Source organism: Anopheles stephensi, chromosome 3 (genome assembly GCF_013141755.1).
Source record: "Anopheles stephensi strain Indian chromosome 3, UCI_ANSTEP_V1.0, whole genome shotgun sequence".
In the NCBI taxonomy this organism is placed as follows: Eukaryota; Metazoa; Arthropoda; class Insecta; order Diptera; family Culicidae; genus Anopheles; species Anopheles stephensi.
Window position 1 is genome coordinate 54,192,483 of NC_050203.1, and position 21,290 is coordinate 54,213,772.

A 21,290-nucleotide genomic window follows, 5' to 3' on the forward strand; every position below is an offset into this window, starting at 1 on the left:
GCACCGGCGTACGAGGTTTGGGAAAACTCATGTCATGTCATGTCCTTTGCCGCGGACCAAAACGAGTAGGTTTGCAATCGAAAACGGACACGCAACACTCACGCACTCTCGCACAAAGGCGGCGCGCGGAGATGGTTAATGATTAGTCGAATGAATGTCGTGGCCCCAGGACATTCCCCGTCAGTTTACGTTGGGGACATCCGTTCAGGAATAAACACACTCGCTTTGAAGCGTGGAACGTGCGTGGGTTTCTTTTGTCTGGAGAAAACGGAACGAAACGGAGCAACAACCAAAAAAAAAGAAATACGGCCACCCGTCTATTGCGACCGGAAAAGCTTCACCGTGGTGCGAAGCGAAAAAGGTTGTTTATTTTCATTTCTTTTCTGTCCGGCTAAAGCTCAATTTTCATCCACCCGCAATGACGTACATTCATTGGTGCCGGTGGATGTGTGTTTCGCCGGCCACCTTTCCCACCCCGAAACCGAACAATCCGCCTCTGTTTTTGTAGGGCGCCTTTCCAGCGATGTGGCGATGTGCGTCAATCGGTGTAACGCGCGCGTGGGCACGAATTTTCCCGGTGCACGAACCTTTCCATTCTTCGAACCAACGCGCGAAGGCTTATGGACTCTTGACCTTTTGCGTGTCCTTTTTGGTCGGACGGTAGAGAAGCACACCACCAACACATACACCGACACACACTCATGCACATGCTCGGGCTAAAGTTGAATGAAATGGGCACAATGTACTGGGGGAGGGACAGTGCGCATGACACAGTGGAGGGGCAACATTCTATGAATGAATGAACGCGTGTCCTCGAGAGTGGCAATCGATTTTTCCGCCGCTAGTAGGGAAAACTGTTTGCCGGGAGCAAATTACCATTATCTCAAGTTCAGGGATTCGTGGGAATGAAAATTGCCGGGATGAAAATGTCCATGAAACACCGGTGCAAAAGCACCGGGCCGGGTCGCGCTTATTTATGCATTAATCATTAGCCATCAAGACATAAACAGATCAGAGGTCAGTTTTAGTGATAAATGACTTGTATAAATGAGATTCTGACCTGTCATTTTTGGCTTTCTTTGATTTGATTTTATACCCAGAGATGGCTGGGCTGTACTGCGTAAGGAGGGATTAATATATGGGGCATCGGACCTCCCGGAACTCAAAGTTAGTCATTCGCTAGAACCACACAGAAAAATCAATCGAAGCAAATCCTGGATTATCCTGTGCTTTTTCATTAGCAAAAATCCCCATCGATTACATCTGTCGGAAGCTAGGCGGAAGCGGAAGATACGGATATCATTTCATCCATCTTTCCCGGTATCCCCAATCTATTAGCCCGGCAGGTCGGTTCTTTCCTGTGCCTGGCTAGAACTGTTGTTTGTTATTTTTACCCATAATTGCATCAGATTCGCCGACCGAGCGTTTACATTCACCAAAAATACCTCCGTCATCGTAGTAATGATAGTGATAAAGAAGATGCTGTGAGGCACTTACCTTACCGTGGTGTGACTCATCGCAGTAGTCCCGGCGTGACCACCGTTGCTATTGCCGATTACCAGCAGTAGCACCATCAGCGAATTTCACCATCAAAAGCGTTGCAGGCTTCGGATAGGCGCCCTCAAGAGACACACCATTTAGCTCGTGCTCGTGTTTGCCTAATCTCAGCCGGTACACACTCGACGCTTCGCGAAGCAAATATAGCAAACTGTTTCCGATGGGAAAGCAGCATCTCGCTCTCTCTCTCTCCATACACCAGCAAACCACACACACACGCACAACGGTTGGTTACACCAGGCGAGCGAACCTGTTTGAACAAGATACGCGAAACAAAAACACGCGGCAAGCGGCGGCAAATCGATCGACAAAACGTCAAACACACACACCTCCCGGGGCAGCGGGAACAAGAAGCTGCTGGAGAGCGAGCGAGAGGGCAATCTGCGAGGCACACAAACAAAAAACAACGGTCCCCGCACATTCCTGCGCCACCCGAGCAGCGATGAAACCGGACGTAACCAAACTATAGGGCCGCGGCATGTCCATTCATGACAGCTAGCGAACGCGCGTCGTCGTCGTCGTCACCACCCGCACACACCGTTACATGTTCGAACGCGCGAGAGAGCGAGATAGTGAGAGCGAGCGTGATGAGCTGAACAGCCAACGCAATCGACGATATAGCAGCAGTGGGCAATGACGTCACGCGTCGCCGTTCGCCAGTCACCTTGAACTGCCTTGGATGCCGACGACGCAACTCACCGAGCGTGCCCCGCTTTGGTCATCCGCTGTTCACGTGAACACTTGCCGTCGCGCTATGGGGCACTGGAATATCGGTCTCTGTTAAGAAGGGTTGGGAAGGGGGCCCCGGTAGTGTACAAGGGGAGAGAGAGGGATGTGTGTGCAAGGTGGTTCCGATTCGCTAACGTCCCCGCCCGTTCTCTGCTCCCTCAACAAGCGGGAGGGGGGCAACAAACCGAACAGTGGAGAACGACGACAACCGACCGACCGACCGAGCCCCCGTTTCTCATTGGTTGGATGGTGCTGTCATTCGAGTTGCCGCGCTTTGCTTCCGAAAGCGCAAGGGAAACACCCGGGCCCGGGGACTTACTGACGAAGCGCAAACCCCACGATGGCTGTGTGCCAGGGCGTTCGTGCGAGTGTGTGAGTGTGTAAGTGTGTTTACGAGCAGCCACTGTTCACGTGAACAGCGAGTGATGCCGGTCGTTCGATGCGTGATCACAAACGTCGACGTCCCGCATATCGCCTCTCTCTTTCTTTCGCTCTCACTCTCATACTCCCTCTCTCGCTCGCACGCTTGATCTTTTAGCACGGCTTACTTTGCACGTTCGTCGATTGCCGCTGTATCATGGTTTAGTTGGAAGCGTCCAAGCAACCTGGAATGGAATGCCGTCTCGTAGACAAAAAACTCACACTCACTCGCTGGTGTGTGGGGCCAAGATGACGAAGCGAACGAACGACCGTCACACAGAAACGTGGGGTGTGTTTCCTCCCAATCTTATTCTCCCCACCCAACAGACGCAACCCAGCACACACACGCGCACATCCGGACGCGCACATAAACACACAATCTGACGTAAACAGAAGTAAGCTTGCGTCGCGCGCGCAACAGAACGCGCGCGCACTGCAAGCACGTTGCGGCAGACATTTAGCCAGAGTGGCCCTGGCACATACTGGCACTCCTTCGTTAAGCTTGCTGCTACCGGTTGAATATTGCATTAGATGAGTTTCCTGCACAGTCTCTGTCATTCAACCTGTAAATAGTAACAACAAAATCTGGGTCTGGAATGCTTGGAATGATCGTTGTCCCACAAACTCTCTGGGTGGTGAGGATTTGCGTTTTTAAGCGCGAATGATGCCTACACTTTCTTTCTCGCATTCCAGGACGCCGGAGTGCGCCCACCAAAATCAACCCCCCAAAAACAAATGCTCACCGATGACGTCGAAAAGTAAAACGTTTGACGTCAGATTTGTCGTTGGATAGAACACAGCAAGCTCCAAGGCGATGATGAGATGAGATTTGCTATTCACGCGTTTGTGTAATGCGTGTGCGTGTTTAGAAAGAAGGGGACCACCTTTACCGGTCTGGTGAGGTTAATGTACTGTTTTATTTTTGGGTAAAACGAGCAGGCTGTATGGCACTTATTAATGCTGCCCCCAACCCCAAAAATCAAATAACAAAATTACTCCTAACAGGGTGTTAATCCTTTCGAAAATCTGGGGATAATCATTAATCGCGGGTAAAAGCAAAGGTCTAATCCAGCTGCTTTCGCCAGGTCATGTGATCGAGATGCGCACGGTTAGGAGCGTTATCGGAAAACCCTTCAGCTGCTTACCCCCTCCAACAGACCGGTGGGTAACTTCAGTACCCGATTTAACGGAGCGTGATGCATTCGCTTTGAAGTCCTAATCGTTCAAAGTCCAACCGGTGGATCGAAATTCCCGTCTACCCCGTGTTGAAAATGACGACATGCGCCATCGCTAAGCCCTGGGTGGCTTTACATCTTTCCGCCCGAGAAATACGGCCTAAAAATAATCTTTAAACCACCCACCCCCCGCCCACCGCCTTTTTGACCATGTCTTACACGGGTGAGTGTGTGTGTGTGTCTTCTAGGAATCCCGCCGCAAGGCGGAATGACTTGTCGCGTCAACCTTGCGCGTCCACAGGTCCACTGGCGCTGATGGGTTGAGCAAGGGTGCGATCACCCTTTTCATTGCGAATCGAACGTGTGTGTGTGTGCGTGTGCGGATGTGTGCTGGTCTCCTTTACGATCGGTTAGAATGTATGCACGCGCCCACCTCATTTGCAAATCGCCACGACGGGTCACCAAAGAGATGAGCTCACAGCTTCCTTTCTGTTAGCTGCTCTCGTCCCTAACTCCCAAAACCTACCCCCACCCTTATCCGTTTCAAACAACAACAACCTACGCTCGCATTCTCGCAAGCGCACATGCACAAACCCACACCACGGTCACGTTTGTATGGGCACCAACACATACACACACGCCATTAGTACAAGTTCGTCGCTTCTCCATGGGGGAGGAAAGCGTGCGCATGCGCGCACACTCACGTTCGTTCCGTGTCCGTGCCGTCATAACCACCGAGCCCCTGTTTTCTTACCCCCTCGCGCACACACACACGCGCGCTTGGAGGAGCATTTTATCGGTCGATGACGACAACACGGCCCACACCCGCGTGCTCAAGCACCCGTTGGGGTGGTGGATGACGGGAGGGGTGGTTGTAAGGGGTCGCGAGAAGGGTGTTGGGCACGGGCAGGTGGTAATGGTGTGAGTCCCCCGTAGACTCCGGGAATCGCGCAGCGCAACCACGTTCGCCGTCAATCGACGAAGAAGCCGACCAAGCGAACCAGCGAGCGCCATTCAAGAGCACTGCGAGCCCCAAACAAACCGCTTACAAAGTGTTGTGCCGCCGAACCGAACGGACGTGCTTCTAACCGAGCGCTGCTCATCTCATCAGACAGCAGTTGGCAATATACATCTTCTACATTGCTAGTGAAACCTTTAATTGCAAGGAAGCGAAGTTTTGTTGGATGGTTGTTGTGCAAGTGTCCGACCGGAAGCAAGTGAAGTGATTTGCATCATATCACAAGTGTAAATTTTAGTAAGGTGCAAGCGTAAGCAAAGATACAACAGCGCGTGATCGTGAAAAAGTTTTGAAAGCGGCTACGACGGGGAAGCCAGACAACAAAGGCGCAAGTTGCATGTTACAGTGAACTGTGCTGTGAGCATCAAGAAGAAAAGCATATCACAATCAGACCGTAGTTTTACGTGAAGTTTACTTGTAAAAGTGAAGCAAGTGATTAAAGAGAGAGAGAGAGAGAGCAGAGAAAAAAAACGGGCAAGACTTTGCCGTTCAAGACAGCCAGACGGACGTGTGTCCTTAACCGGAAGTTACAAAAGCTGAGAACAAATTGACGTGACTGTGTGTGGCTAAGTGAGTGGAAAACAGAAAAAAACCCAAAATGGAAAACACAGCCGCCGTTTTACTGTCGCCACCGGCAACGCCACCGTTACAGGATACCAGCCAGCAGCAGGAGCAGGACCAGCAGCAGCACCAGGACGAAATGTTGAAGGTAAGGCTTTGTTCCGATCGTGAACGCGGACACGTTTCGTCATAAGCGAGAAGCAAGGGGTGCTCCTGTGTTCAAATTTCCGAGGGCCAATCCCTCGGTCACAAAGTGCGTTATTCTCGTGATCACCCTGGACCGAGACAAAAAAAAGAAAGCTGTCTCCAGTTGTGTGGTGTGTTAAAGGGATGAAATGTGTCCGTTTCGGTGGTGGTGTAACTGCATGAAGCAGCAGTGCGAACTTGGCCAATTGTGGCAAGTTTTGGAATTTCACAACTTGCTTGCGGTTGCTGCTCTCTATCACATTCGTCAGAACCGGTGATTCATCCGGATCACTCGTTCGCGGCATGACGTTTAAAAGGGCCACATCACAGACAGTTGAAAGGGAGAGGGAACTCATTCACCACCCCTAAAAAACAGGCGTTAGTGCACGTGTCAGTCGACATCTCTCTATTCTCTAATCTCTTTCCTGCCCGGACCCGGACTGATCGTATACCGTGTTTAGTGTGTAACGGGTGAAACGGTTTGTCGAGATTTGTATGATCCCGGAAAGTTGGAACCCAGCAGCGATCATTTGCCCTTGGTCCACTTTTTTAAAAGTCCCAAGAAAGAAAGAAGAACACGGGGGAACCGTTTTTAAAGAAAAAAACGACCATTCTGGTCAATTCTGGTGAAATCTGCTTTAAACTATTTTTAAACCACACAATTTTTTCATCCCCTTCTTCTTCTTCCTTCTGGTCTGATTGTGAGGAAGTGTCTGATGGCGCGCGCGTGATGCCCAGATGCTTCTTCTGGTCCGTGTGGTTGTGTGTGGTGGGGGGAGGATCACGCCTATCACGCGCCACCATCGTGATAATTTAATTCTTGTGAAATTTCAACGAAAACACACCCCAATCACACCCCACACGACCACTCGTGGTGGGTTTTGGCTAGGAAGATAAATTATCGAGTCCGTGTGTATGTGTGTGAATTGTAATCGAAATTGTTGTCCTCGGTGTCAAGTGCATTCGAGATGCAACTAGTTTGGGGGGGTAGTGTGTGACCAAAAATAGACCATAGGGGAGGTTCACACACCCATCATCTATCTGTGCCCCATCTTGCGCGTGTACTTTGATCGGTCCGTCGGTCCCATTTGGTGTGTGAAAAGTGGGCACGCGTTCACATCCTCCTAGAACCGGATGTGTGCATTTGATTTCGTAATGTTGGAAGAAAAGTGCTTCCAATTTTACTACTCATGAATTTAGTTGGAAGACAATTCCGTCCTTTACTGGTAAAATACCGTTTGCAAACGCCCCTCAAGTGAATCGGCCGCGAACGGGCGAAGGCGAAGATCGCGACACCACCGCCTTACCGCTGTTGCTGCGCGGCGTACGTCAGCAAAATTCCAAGCCTCCCGCATCGAGCGTGACGCGCCCCAAACGCGCGCAAACCAAGCCCCAAACGCGACGGTTCGAGGCCATCCCGTTCCCGCGACCAGCGAGTTTGAACACAAACATCGTTCGGTCGCGTTCGCACACCCAACCCGACCGATCACGCTCGGATCACGCAGCGACCCGGCCACAATCAGCTGGTGTTCACGTGAACACACTCAACCAAGCGAACTTTGGACTCTCGGACTGCGTGCTTTGGCGCGCGCGTTCACTCTCGCTCTCTCTCTCTCTCTCTCTCTCTCTCTCTCTCTCTCGCTCTCTTTGTCTCGTTCCACATTCGAAGAAGAGGGTGAAAAAAACTTGCGCGAACCTCCCCCCTACTGTTTGGCGTAACGCGACCATTTTCCCTCGCCATCATCATCATCGTCGGCGGCGGCACACTCGATGACGTCTGTTGGGGATGTGCGAGACACATCCAAGCACCAGGCCCGTGTAAGGTGTGCCCTCGTTCGCACCCTTTCCGAGCTCGCGGGTCCGGTGAACCGGATTTTTTCGCTTTTGGCGCGCAACGCCGCCACAAAACACCCCGCGATGTGGGGTGATGATGATGGTGATGTTACCGCTGGCCATTTCTCGCTCACTCTTTCTCGTCTTGACTGGCGATGAATAATAGCAATTGGGAGGAGGGGAGTCACACGCAGCTGCAGGGACAGTTGGAACTCTCGCGGGGTTGTAAAGCAATTAGTGTGCCAATGTGAGATTGCGTGTTTTATGACTTCGCAATTGCACACGGGTGGCAGGGGTGTGTTGTCCACCGCTCCCCTTTTTTCGGTGGGAAAAATATTTGACATTCGTTCCAGACACGAGTTCCAATCGCGCTTCATCCCTTGCGCCCTCTCTTCCGTTGGGTGGTCATTTCAGTGTCTCGTGCTGATCGGCGATGATAAGCGGCAACAATTCCCTTCGCCATTGCTTATCAACGGTGGGCGAATGATGATGAAGGCGAAACTGGTTCACCACACCCATAAGCCCGATAGCAATTGCATATAGCGCGAGCTATAAGACGTAATCAATTTAAGCACCTTGCTTAGGCAAAAACACTCGCGGCAACAGGTTTTTTAATCATTTCTTTTTTGCGCTTTTTCTTCCCTTCCAAAACAGACAAACAATGCCCTGCGTCAGGCACTGAAGCGGAAGCTGGAAAATGCAGCCGAAAAATCATCCAACGGCAGCTTCGTCACACCGAACCATTCGGACGCGTCAGAGGATGAGTCGGATCTGCCACCGCGCAAGCGTCAGTACGTGCGTAATCCGGATCAGCTGGAATCGCACGCCGCTCTGCAGAAACAGCTGCATCAACTGCACCAACAACAACAGCATCAACAGCAGCAACAGCAACAACAACAGTTGCTAAACGGTTCCGGTGCTCCAACACCACCACCGTCGGAGTTTTCCGGCTCGGAGGACGAAACTACCAAGTCGGGTGCGGACGAGGAGCGCTGCTACTTCCAGACAGCGGAAACGCCCCAACGCGAAAGTGTTATCATGCGCATCAACAAGGACGGGTCGTGCACGAAGTCGGCTGCATCGGAAGAGGCCGCGGCAAACGGTGCCGACGGTACGGTGACGGGTGGAGCACTGAACATATTCCGCAGCTACAAGTTTAAGATGGGACCCCGGATGTCACCGCCACCTCCGACCGCCGCACCAGCTCCATCCACTGCGCCCGTATGCTCTACGCCGGAACGATCGTGTACAGACGGTGCGGAAGACTTGCGGCAACAGAGCACAGCCGCTGCCAGTAAGACGACGTCCGCTGCAGTATTCAGTTCCAGCTCGAACGGCGGCAAGCGTAAGAAGAAGGATTCGAGCTCGTCGGCCGCTTCGTTCCTCAGCCAACCAATCCTGCCGAAGGGGTTGCCCACCGCATCCAACCTCGGTCACCAGCCAGCCACCCTTCCTGTGATAGCGCCCAAGATCAGTACCGCCCCGGCTACCGCGGCCCAATTCATTCTGGCCACCCAGAACGGTTACATCATTGTCCCGCAGCAAATGTCGCACAATCTGCTCGTAGCAACCGCTCCGACCGTGCCAGCCAGCGAAACGGTGCGCTCCGCCAAGGCTCACCCCACTACCGTACCGACGACAGTCAGGAACGACGGCAAGGGTGAACCAGCGGTGGAACAACAGCGCCAGCAGTCGGCAACATCTGCTGCTGGTCCGAAACCGGAACGGCGCCGTATCTACGAGTGTGACCATCCCAACTGTGGCAAGAATTACTTCAAGTCGAGCCATCTGAAGGCGCACCAGCGTATCCACACCGGCGAACGGCCGTTCAACTGCAAGTGGCCCGACTGTGGCCGCCGGTTTTCGCGCTCGGATGAGCTGTCCCGCCACAAGCGCACGCACACCGGCGAGAAGAAGTTCGTCTGCCACGTGTGCGAACGACGGTTCATGCGTAGCGATCATCTGTCGAAGCACGTCAAGCGTCACAACAAGGACACTAGCCGAACTTCGTCGTCATCGTCCACTACCGGACGGCGTACGGTGGCCAGTGCGACGCCCGCCTCCTCCGGTACGCAATCCCCTGCCATCCTGCCGGCCGAAGTGAGTATGCGATCGGCGGCGGCGGCAGCCGCACTGTACCATCAACATCATCACCAGCTAGCGGCCGTATACCAACCGGCGCATCCGTTCGCTTCCGTGCAGCCAGCATCGGTATACTAAACTGGTCCAGAGCTCACGTAAATCTTCTGTGTCATAATATGCGCTGCGCCGGGAGCAATTACCGTGCGGGAAGCAATCATTCCAACAACCGGGGACCGATTGCCCTCGATCGAGCAGGATCGAGCAGGATCGAGCAGGGAAGCGTAGCACAGGAAAAGCTCCTCGCAGCAAAGTAAAGTAGGGTCGTCGTTTCAAACACTGTTCGTGATTTTTCGCCCTATTTCTCCCAAGTTAGGTTTAAACAATTCTGCGTGTGGGCGCCGCGAAGCGTCCGTGCGCCCACTATCTGTGATCGTTTTTTCTTACACAAACAGAGGAAAAAAAAATACGGGAAAACCCAGCTACTAAGCAAGCAAGCAAGCGGGCGGAAAAATCCTTACCCCGGCGCTTTAGCGTTTATTAAACTCTCTCTTTATCTTATCACAATCACTACTAAAGCTAGTATCTAGACATTAGGGGGAAAGGGCCAGGGATGATTAGTGGGTGGGTGAAGCGTGAAAGTCTCAGCAACGGGAGAGGATATAATTATACCACAGAAAGCACAGGGAATGGTCTGAGGGTGCCGAGACTGTGCTCGGCTCGCAAGGAGAGAAGAAATCAGCACTACAAAGGAGAACAGAAAAGAAGACTCACAATATTTGGTTCTACTGTCTGTTGTAAGATAATGTTTAATTAATGTGTTTTATTTTTTGTTTCTTGTTTTATTTTCTGTTTCTTTGTGATTATTACATTATTATGCACTAGTTACACACATCGATTCAGAGAGAGAGAGAGAGAGAGAGAGAGAGAGAGAGAGAGAGAGTTCGAAGGCGATGTTTAAAGAAAAGTGTGCAAGAAATGCAAAAGCCTAGCATTACATTACCTTAATAGCATGTGCGGGGTCGTGCTGTGAACATGCGCTCCCCCACCAGCCCTGTGAAGCATTGTTTGGTTCGTAAAGGTTTTCGTTAATTTATTTTAGTCCTTAATCGTTCTAGCCGTTAAAAATTGCCACTGTAAGACAAACGCGTTGTATGCACCTTAGCAAGAGAGCTGCAAATGAGGAAAGAAGCGAACAGACAGAAGAAGAGTGAGAAAGTAATTAACGATCAAAGGAGATTACAGAAAAGATCAATCAAGTGTTAAACGATACTAGCAAATACCTGTAATATCTACATAAAATGCCAAACTGGGCTGAAAAGAATTCAAATTCGGTCCTCTGCTCTGTAACTGTCCAACCGGACAGCTAGAGACACAAAACAGACAAACAAATCAATGCAATTGCAAGAGCAACACAACAAAACCCAGTAATATACATTCTTCTGATCGATCTAAAAACAAATTCCCCTGAGTGTTTTGTACTTTGTTTTGGTTTAATATTAATAAGCAAGGAAAGAAACTTATCTGTGCCGTTGGTCCACCCCTTTGTATCGTTCTGTATTCCCAGCCCACCAAATCGAATCAATGCCACAACGATGAGCACATCCGTCATCGAACGACAAACAAACTTGCGCAGCGCACACAAGCGGCATGCGCAAACAAATGTGTACTGGCCTGGAAGCAAAAAAAACAGTTTGTACAGCGCACGTGTACACAGGGGTGGAAAATTTCTGTCGCAGAATCATGATAAATTGATGATGCTTTCGGTTTTCATATTTCTCTCTTCCCGACCATTGCTGGGCCTCGTGTTTGTAGCGAGGAATTAATTTATCTTCAACATTGTGCTCAACGAGGGTGTACTGTTTTTTTCCTCGCCCCAACCACACTATGGTTGTCCTGGGGGTCTAAGTTCTTCACCAAGATCGGCAAAGTTCAGTCACCGAGCCCACCAATAATAATCGGTCGGATGGGATTTTCCCATTCGAATACCCGGCCATCCGCTAAGAAACTGGTTTTGCACTGGTGCGGCCAGACCTGCCCGGACACGTTACGGTGCGGCGTACGGTCATCGCTTTTGGGAATGTCCCACATACACACGCTCGCTGTGAAAATCCCCTGGCTTAAGGGCGCCAACAGGGTAAGGCATACCAACAGCCTATGCACCTTTTCGCCTGCTCCGGAAAGTCATCATGACGCGATTCATGATCTCGTTTCTAGGAAACTGTTTGCTCATGCCGTTTGTTCGTCAGCTTTTTGGGCCAGACGAAAAGAAATAATTGTGTGTGTGTGTGTGTGTGTGCTAAATTCTGCGAAAACGTTTTCTACGACTTTGTTTGTTGCGGAAAGATAAATTTCACAAGGGGGTTGGCCGAAATCTTTCCTTTCCAGGAAAACTCGTAAAGCGCGGCTTAAGATGGCTGGAACAAGGGGGGTGATTTTGATTGAAAATATTAGCACAAGATTGTACGACATTTACCTGTCGGGGGTGCATTCTTTATTATGATCGAGAGTAGTATACAAAACCCCTTATCCTTCGCGGGTGTAATGAACCCTGTCTGTCTCGCCATATTTGATGAGACGCTGGAAGACGCAGAGGACGCCCCCTTCTAAACGTGGTGTAATGCACTATCAGACTCTCATCTTCACCTTTTTTTCCTTTGGATGGACCTTAGTATTAGCGATCCAGAATACGGTCTTTTGTATGATGTCAGATATGCGATCATAGCGTTATCAATTGAGTTGGAGAAACTATGGCCAACTGAGCGAAGACAGTTGACAATAATCAGGCTCTTTCTGACTATCGATTATAGCTGCTCTAAGCTAAAGTCCAAGCGACTTCTGGAGAAAGATGAGAATATAAACCGAATCTTCATCGTCAGAACATCCGTCGAAATGGCAAAGAATATCTTGGGCAAGACAAAATGGACAATATTACACAAAACTCGCCTACACTACATATCTGAGTCGAGGTTGTCCATGTGGCATGTGTAGCATAAAGATGCATCGACGATCGACCAGACTCTCAGCTGACCTCAGCAATGATTTAACATGTTTTTAGTTAAACGACCATCAGAGTACACTATTGATCGCCGAGGTTCAGAAAGATCTGAAACCTTGAGAATATTTTTTTTTGTGACAGCAATGTCTTAAGACATAGGCCAACACGCTAAAAGACCTCCCCGGGACAGGGAAGCAACGTTATATGTTTCCACATTTATTGTTATAATAGATCTTCTCTTTTCGGAGGCTGAAGATCGAAAGGTGGTGCTGAATAAAGTTAAAAGTTACACACAACCGGCAACAGTGTTGTGTCGATTTATAAGACTGTACTAAGCATTTTGACCTCGCGCCCGGTTGAGTAACACCGCGCTAGTAAACATGTTTACTTCCTGCTCGACTATTCACTCCTCAAAAAGCTAGTCCACCCCCCCAAAAAAAAAAAAAACCTTGGCGGCGAACAAACACACGCTTCTATCGGCCCGCGCCAAGTAAGCCACGAAGGCCATGAAACAATACTTACGAAAAAAGAACCACCATTCGATGCTGTCTATCGTCCCTACGTCACGGAGCTCCAGCCTCCGTCGTCTTCTTCGGACAATCGGCAAAACCGTCCCGAGACGTGTCACGCTCCGTGTGCGTGTGAAAGGGCGGAAACGATCGTGGCTCAAAATACGAGAATTGTATAAGAAGGGCAAACAAGAACGTGGCCCTTTTCGTCGACACCACTTTGAAGGCAGGATAGACTTTGAACCGTTTTGTGCGTCTTGGCGCATAGCGCAACGGTGCGAAATGTGGTCAATTGTTTACCAGAAGGGTTTTTTTTTCTGACACTTCGAACAGTCGAGCGGGCTCGGTGGGGGGCGGGGGTGTATGGTAGTTCAAGCCGCGGTACAAATCAAGGATCATTGCCATATCAGATGACCAACGATGCTTTTCAGCGTACCGGTTCGTGTGTGCTTTTATCAACAGTTTGGTCCGGTTTTTTTCCTTTCCCGAACATGCCTCATCATCTTGCGTCGTCGGTACCACCTTGAGGTACAACACCCCCTTTGTACCACCTACCCGTCGTGTCAGCTGATTAGAAGCAGCAGTACCTACCAGTGTCTAAAGTCGGCTACATTGTTTACCTTCCGAGGGTGCTTCCTGGGAGTGTTCCTCTGCACACCCCCTTGAGGGCGTGTGTCGACGATGGCGGTGGTGATGATGATGATGATGATGATGATGGGGTTCGTATGCGACTCGCGTAAGCGCATCAAGCATCAGGGGGGAACGTGCTACCGCCAGCAGGTTCTATGATCGTGCGACCTCCAATACACACACCAGAGAGTCCCAGAGTGTGTGGAGATAAAAAAGTACACATAGACACACAGAGTATGATAACCGTACCCCGATCACGCACCACCCGGATGATAGCTTCGTGGCGACGCATTATGACCAAGTAACCGATAGAACATGGTGACCTTTCAAAGGCCATGGGGACGCCTGGCGCCTGGATCCGATATGAGGGATATGAGCGACCCTTTACTTGCGTTTGAAGAAGTCACACAGTTTTGTTAAAAATAAATTCGTTTGTTGCAAGTGAACCTTGAGTTGGCAATCGCTGGTTGTTTTATCAGGTGTAACTAGTTTGGACAGAACTGGGCAACAGCTTATCGTATGGGACAGTCTTTGTTACGGATAGGTCGCATCTAATCTTGCTAGGTAAGTTCGGCCTACTAGTGGATAAGACTGGAACTATGCAGGCTCATACGAGGTCATCGATAGGATCATCGAGCACACAGCCACAAGCTAAGGTATTTTATCCATGTACTCAATTTTGATCAGATCTTTCAACGAGCAGACAACGTCATTATCCAGGGCTAGTATGTGCTATCAGGATTCCAACACAACTTCATGCGTTGTGGTGGTTGTGTGATTCCGTAGTCACGCGACGCTCGACAGCTCGATGCCTATTAGTGGTTGGGTTGAACAGCAACCAAGTAGATGAACCAACAGCTCTTAGCTCTATGAGCTTTTTTGTGCCATCTAGGAGTCTAAGGTATAATAATCTGTATTACACGTTGTCTACCAGCTTTAGCACCACTAAACCATCCTCTAAGTAAGTCACATGAGCGTCAGCTGAGATGAATTATACGAAATAGATTATCTCGATGATTGAATTGTAAAAAGAATAGAGGTCCTTAGTTTCTACCTTCACATTCAATTAAAACCGAACAATCCAATAAAAATATCCACGCTGGTTTACCCACGACAGAACCGGGGTTCTAATGGCATGTGTTTCGTTCCCCCATAGTAAGGACAGATAATCAGTCCTATACGGTATCAATTAGTCTAGTAAGAAATGGCAGGCATGACCTAAGAGGATGAAGAGAGAAGAAGCAGAAGAATCCAATAAAAAATTGGGAAAAGGATTGTTCAGGATTAACTGCACATCCTTGTCCAATTAAATATGATTCAAATCAGATTTGCACCTCGAATTTTGTTTTTGTGAGGTATCGGAGTAGAGGGAGCAGAGGGAGTGGAATTGAACTCATATCAGATGTGGCTACAGATACTGACCATGCCTTAAGTAGAGGATGGAATCTCAACTCCTAGAGACAAGTACTCAACTCAGGGTTTATCCATGGTTATCCAGTTGATCATCAAGAGTTATATGACATATCACAGGACGGTTCTTTCACTTTCGTTTTTGGCTCAACGACCTGCTAGCTCATGCCGGCCATCTGATGACTTACTGCATTTACTAGCACCACGAAGTTGGATAGCCAGTCTTCACTACAGGACATTACAGTAGTTGTAAACCACCAAATTCTTAATCTATTTTCAGCTATTAGTAATCCCTAGTTTCAATTACCATCCAATTTGTGTACAGAATCTATTCAGTGAAAGTGTAGTAAGGCAAGAGGGAAATAGCCCTTAAATAGTATTAGCAGACGGCTCGATGTAAATTTACTCGTACAATGCGCAAGAGGATATCCTTCCCCGTGGCAACGCGAATGCAAAGAAAGGTCCAGCAAACCATTAAACAAGCCCACCGTTCGTTGCACGATGTTAAGCACAGTGTCCCCACAGAAAGAACACAATAAAAAAGCCACCATTAAGTGAGAGTGAGACAGGCTGGCGAAGCTGATAAGCGGCGCGAGCAAAAGTCACCCAGCAATGTTGCAAGTGTTGGGAAACCAGTCCTAACTGCAATCAGAGAATCGGCCACCAGGGTTCGGCATGGACGTGCCAAATAACATAAACAACAGCATCAGCAGCAGCAGTAGCAGCATCCCGCACAGGCACAGTGAGCTGCTACTGACGTCAATCGGGGTTCACTGATACTGCCACAACACCATCATCCTTCGACCATTTACTGATTGCCAGCCGGCCAAAGAAAGTGACGGAACCCTTGGCGGATGGGGGCGTTCTCCCGCAAAGCCAGCAGCTCGCAAACAACAAACTAGCTCGCCCTGTTCGTGGGGCCGCCCGCCTAGAGGCGAGGGCCACTAGGTGAACGCGTGGGAAAATCAACCAAGCACCGGCCAATCAAGCCACCCTGGATCGGCCGAGCTCGGCAGGGTTCCAGTTCCAGCCCCGGAGGGAGGGGGGGGAGTGAACGGGGTTTCGGGTTCGCTCGGGTCACAATAATAAGCTGATTGTGTGGCAGACAGCGAACCATCCGTGGCTAAAACTGGCAACGCAATAGCCGCTCGAAAGCATTACGCTAAGCGGCTGATAAGAAAGGAGATCGCACTGCGTCCCGGTGTGTCGGGTGAAGTCGATCCGGCGAGGCGCGGAGGTATTCCGGCCATTAGCCAAACCACCAACCAACGCTGCTCCGGTTTTGCAACTCGGATCGGGAGGTGTGCGAGAGTGTTTGTGTGGGGTTTGTAGGTTCAAGCTGTACGCAAACAGCTAGAACGATCGAGCTGCCCGGGTTCACATTCCAACGATGGCCTCGGCGGGGTCGTCGGTTCGTAGGAAGACGATGCGATAGGGATGGTGTCCGAGCACGTCCGGCTAGTACCGGCGGCTCGGCCTGGCAAAAACACGATCGCGATTCACCACGGCACGAGACGTCCGACGATGAGTCGGTCATATCCGTGGTGGAGCCAGTGGACGGGATGGCTGGCTGGCAGCAATTGTAGTAGTAGTAGCAGCGCGAAGAGATAGCACCCTGATAGCCCTTGCTTTTGCCACCGACCAACCGGGGAGGGTGAAGATCCTTGGCGATGATCACGCGTTCAGCACGTTCCCGGAGCGTGCTCGATGACACTGAACCGATGCGTGTGTGTGTGTGTATGGTGGGGGGAATCGCTGGAAGACCCCAAGCGTGTATAGCACACTTTAGGGAGGGAAAAAACCAGCAGGCTGATTGCGAATCTTACTACCGAATTTGTGGACGCCCCACGGCGGGCGCTGAGCTGTACTTGACCCGGACGCGATGCTCCCAATTGGGGGATTAGCTTAAGTGATACTGATGGACTGTTGCGCTACGTTGTTTTTCTTTTTTTATTTGACGCACTTGAAGGACGTTTCGATCGGTGAGAGTTGACATACGAGATGAGATCAAGATGAAGCTTTGAAGGAAAACAAAAAGGGGTAAGGACAGTCTGCATGACTCACATCGCAGTTGGTTTTTTCCTCCCCCCGAATGTTATCAATATTCCACAAAATGGCAAAAGATAGCGCCAGTTTCGCCCTTTTGTTCTCACAGCTTAAGATAACGTTTGGTATGATAAAAAAAAACCGGTTAGTTGACATACTTTTTTAGCAATCGTTAGTCATCCTGGTCCAAGGACTAGGGCAGTAAAGGTCAATGTAGCCATCACCCCGTAATCGCTCCCTATTTTCCTGGAAGATCTAGTTACTAGCCAGACTTTCAGCAGGGGTGCACACTGCAGAGAAGGGTGTGGACCTGTGCCCGCCGAAGGATACGTCCGCGTTCAAGGACACAACGGGCCTGATGCCTCGGGAGTGCATCGTTTGCATCGAGTGGTTCAAGATGGGACACTTCTGTCTCCCTGTTCAATTGGACGCACTGACACAGTGAACTCGCACAAGGTGGAGTACTATGAGCTATGTGGCAGTGCGTTCATCGACCGACCGACCGACCGACTGACTGACTGACTTCACGATGCACACGGCCAGCAAGAAGAAAACGCGGCAAATGGTCGCCCGGATCGACGACCGGTTGCAATGGCAGTGGCAATCGCGGACGCTCAAGGACTTCTTTCGCCCGATTCGCACACCCGGCGATGCGGCGGCCCGTGTGTCGTCCCGCGTTTCGGCTAACCCACTTGCAGACCTTGGCGTGGTCATTACACCCTGTTCCGCACTGTCACACGGGAAGCGAGATGATGGAATCGAGTCGCGTACGTACCCACACGCACATACGAAAACCGGAACCTAACCTTCGGACGTCACAATGCACTGCCCCATAATGACACACACGCACACGCCCCTCTGCCACAATATCGTACCTTCGCTTCTCCTAACTTAGTGCTTCCACATTCGGGATGGCAAATGCCTTCCTCTTCTTCTGCACACCAGTTCGATTGATTTCAGCGAACGTGAACGACCTAGAAACGGGTGCGCACACACGCACACACGCCTCGTGTAGATAACCGCGAGTGACTTTTCACCGAGTTCGCCAATCTCCCTGCATGGGCGAAGGAAGGCCAACACCAGCCAGGCAAACGGACTCGACCGGGTTGCAGATATCGCGCGCGCTGAGGCCATGAATTTGGGTGAACTTGTTTCCGATTGTTTCAGCGGTTCTTAGATGCTCGTCTCGTGCCACGACACGACGGCACGGATGGGAGCAGATTGTGGACGTATGACTTTTAACAAACGTCCTCGCCAAGCAAAAAAAAAAAATACGCTGCCCACTGATAAGCACGGAGGAGGCATCCGAAAAGGTCTGCCGACCGTACCGTCGCTTGTGGCATTGGTACCGGCCAATGGTCTGCCGGTACGGGGCAACCATCCTCTTATCAGCACCGGTTTCGGGCGGGTTTGCCGAATCGCTCTGCCGGTGGATGGCTAGATTTGAGGTGTTACCGGTTGTTGTGATCCACGTGCAGGGCCAGTGTTAGAAAGTTGTGACACAAGGTGTGGGGTGAGCTTAATCGTTACTATTCGCTTGGGGAGTTGGCCCTGTACAAGCGGTACAGCAGTAAATGTTTGCATGTTGCTTACACTGTGGTTCCTTCGAATGTGGAACGAGCCCGAGAACACGGCCGGCCCTTTTTCCGTTGCGTAGTTACACGCTGGTGGTGGGAGCGATAAGCGCGACCCCGAGAGCCGGGGAAGAAATTTATTTTTAGAAAAAAGGTGTTTATTTACCTTCTTCTATCAACGCAGGGTGTCGAATCGTGTAATGGATCATTTTGAATCGCTCGCTAGAATGTTTCAACTGGATAATGGAATATTGCAAGCCCAATGTGGATCTTTGCAATCAAATAATGGAATCAGTTGGGAGAAACTCGCAACTCGGCTTGAAATCATCCATAGATTTTCTACTGAGTAGAATGGCACTGACATGGCAGGACCGTAGATCAAATCCCATCAAGATCGCCGGGTAAAATCAAGTCACAGAAATTCAGAAATGGCAGACCGAAATCCCTTTCGAGGCGGCAGTGCCAAGGAAGAAGAAGAAGAAGAGGATTGGTTCTTTACATGATCACGCCCTAACATTCGCACTCGTAGGGGTCTATCGCGGAAATGACTCGGAAATGTTACTGTGCAATTATCACCTCCCTTAATCCACAGCTGATTGAAACATCATCACCGAGTAATTCAAATGTACCATTATGTGATTCCAAACGTCGGAAAGCATTAGAACGTTAGCAAAGTAAAATTCATTCCCCCAGTTCAAAAAAACTGGCACAATGGTGCCCCAGTACTTTCCCTTTTCGCTGCTCACAGAAAACGCAACGCACCACTTGACAGTGGAAAATGGTTCGCCCCGCGCATAAGAAGCCGATTGCGTCCACAAATTGTGGTGATCGCTCGACCTTCGCCTGCAAAGACCTTGCCCGAAGTTAGTGCCTGCGATGGCGACGTGCGCTACACCACGCTGCCCCATCAACAGGCCGGTTCGTTCGTTCATCCGCGAGCGCGCCCAAAACAAAGAAGCAAAAGCCGACGAGAAGCGGACCGCCGATACAAAGAATGGAAAAAGCCACCCTACACGGTGACACTACTTCCGCTAGACAACGCGCACCCCAACCAAACAACCATACGGCGGCGCTCGCGTACAGAACCGGTTCCAAAGAAAAGAAAAAAAAACCCCCCGATGATGATGATGACGATGCCACCCTCGGCTCGCCGATGATCTACATAATATGGCGGCGGGTGCTCCAACCGCTAACCGGTCGGAACCGGTTAACACGTTGCTGCCATCCCTCCACCGGCACACACACACACAAACGCGCGTGCAGCCGAGGGGCACACATTGCCATCGTTGCACCTACTTTATCGCTGCTCCACTGCTCGTTCGCTTCCCACCCATCCCCCCCCACACACACACACACGGGACCACCATACGCATCCGCACGACGAAGGAACTATTTACGAAAACAAATCCACACCCCCACACCACCCCTCCCCCCTGTTTTACACCCCCCCCCCCCACCTCACCCATCCGCCGGTGGGGCGTAAAAACCTAACAACAGACCCTGAAGAAAATCGAATTAATCTGAAGTGGGTCGGACCGGGGGTGGGCGGTTGGGGTCGGGCGATTGGCAGACTACTAGCAGGCAGCGGTTTGAGTGGGGTCGGTCGGAATTGATAGCACGGAACAAAAATAAACGGGCGGCCCGCCGTCGCTGTCCGCCCCCTCCTGCAGCGATCAGCGCAGGGCAGCCGGTTAACCGAACCGGTTTAAACCGCTTCGATGTTTTTAAATCGTCTTCGTTAGGCGGTTTTAGCCCACTTCCTCTTTGGGGCCGGTTTTTTTTTCGTTTTTTCGCCCGCTTGTTTTGTTTGGATTCCGCTCTATGTTTGCGGGTTCCAGTGCAGTACATTACGTATTAGCTTGTGTTTTGCACCTTGGGGCTGCTTGGGTGCGGGTGTGTGCGCGCGTGTGTGTTCCAGAGGGGAATTATTTGCGTAGCAAAAGTTGTGTTTTGAGAGAAGAGGAAATTGTGTTTTGAAAATAAGGCAGATTAGGTGGAAAGAAAATTGGTCAATTTAGCGTGTGTGCGTGTGTGTGTGTGACCAATCTGCTACATGCTGTGTTGTGATAAAAGTCTGATAAATAAGCATTTTTTTTGAAATAGAATATTTTCTTATTATTTTATTTCTTCAACTTTTTTGGCACTACAACCTCGAAATGGCTCGCCATTTCTGGCTTGAAATGAACCGTAGCTAGATAGTCAGTCAAGCCCTGCGTACTGGGCGGCAATACGGGTGGAATATGAACCACGGTCCTGGCGTGTGAAGACCGGCACCGCTATCGCCTCGGCCACGTGACTGCCCACTAGTTAGAACTAATTACTATTAAATAATTCTCCAAAAATTACAGAAATTAGATAGGTTATATGGCTTTACAAAATTAATAAATGATTCTCCTTTATCGAGAACGAGGAAGGATAAACCTGATCAGAAGGATAATCAGCTCAGAATAGATCTACAGCTGAATGACGAGCTCCATCGCCGCGTTGTTGATCTCTCCTAACTGTAAGCAAGATTCCATTCCATTCCAAGATCGCAAAGATTCACAGCGAGCTTGCAATTTAAAA

At 50.2% G+C, this 21,290-nt stretch overlaps 2 protein-coding genes across 2 annotated transcripts in view; one reads left to right on the forward strand and one right to left on the reverse strand.

The window, feature by feature from the left end:
- LOC118513315 (zinc finger protein ush) overlaps positions 1–3,065 on the reverse strand; it is a 219,569-nt gene extending 216,504 nt beyond the window's left edge. Inside the window, exon 1 of the mRNA XM_036058916.1 lies at positions 1,498–3,065. The gene's annotated coding sequence lies outside the window, so the exon portion shown is untranslated. The remainder of the gene's footprint in view (positions 1–1,497) is intronic.
- Positions 3,066–4,853: 1,788 nt separating this feature from the next.
- LOC118513327 (dendritic arbor reduction protein 1) lies at positions 4,854–11,020 on the forward strand. Its single transcript, XM_036058934.1, has 2 exons — positions 4,854–5,608; positions 8,134–11,020. The coding sequence occupies exons 1-2, from the start codon at positions 5,498–5,500 to the stop codon at positions 9,697–9,699; spliced, it is 1,677 nt and encodes a 558-aa protein (XP_035914827.1). The 5' UTR covers positions 4,854–5,497; the 3' UTR covers positions 9,700–11,020.
- Positions 11,021–21,290: the final 10,270 nt, after the last annotated feature.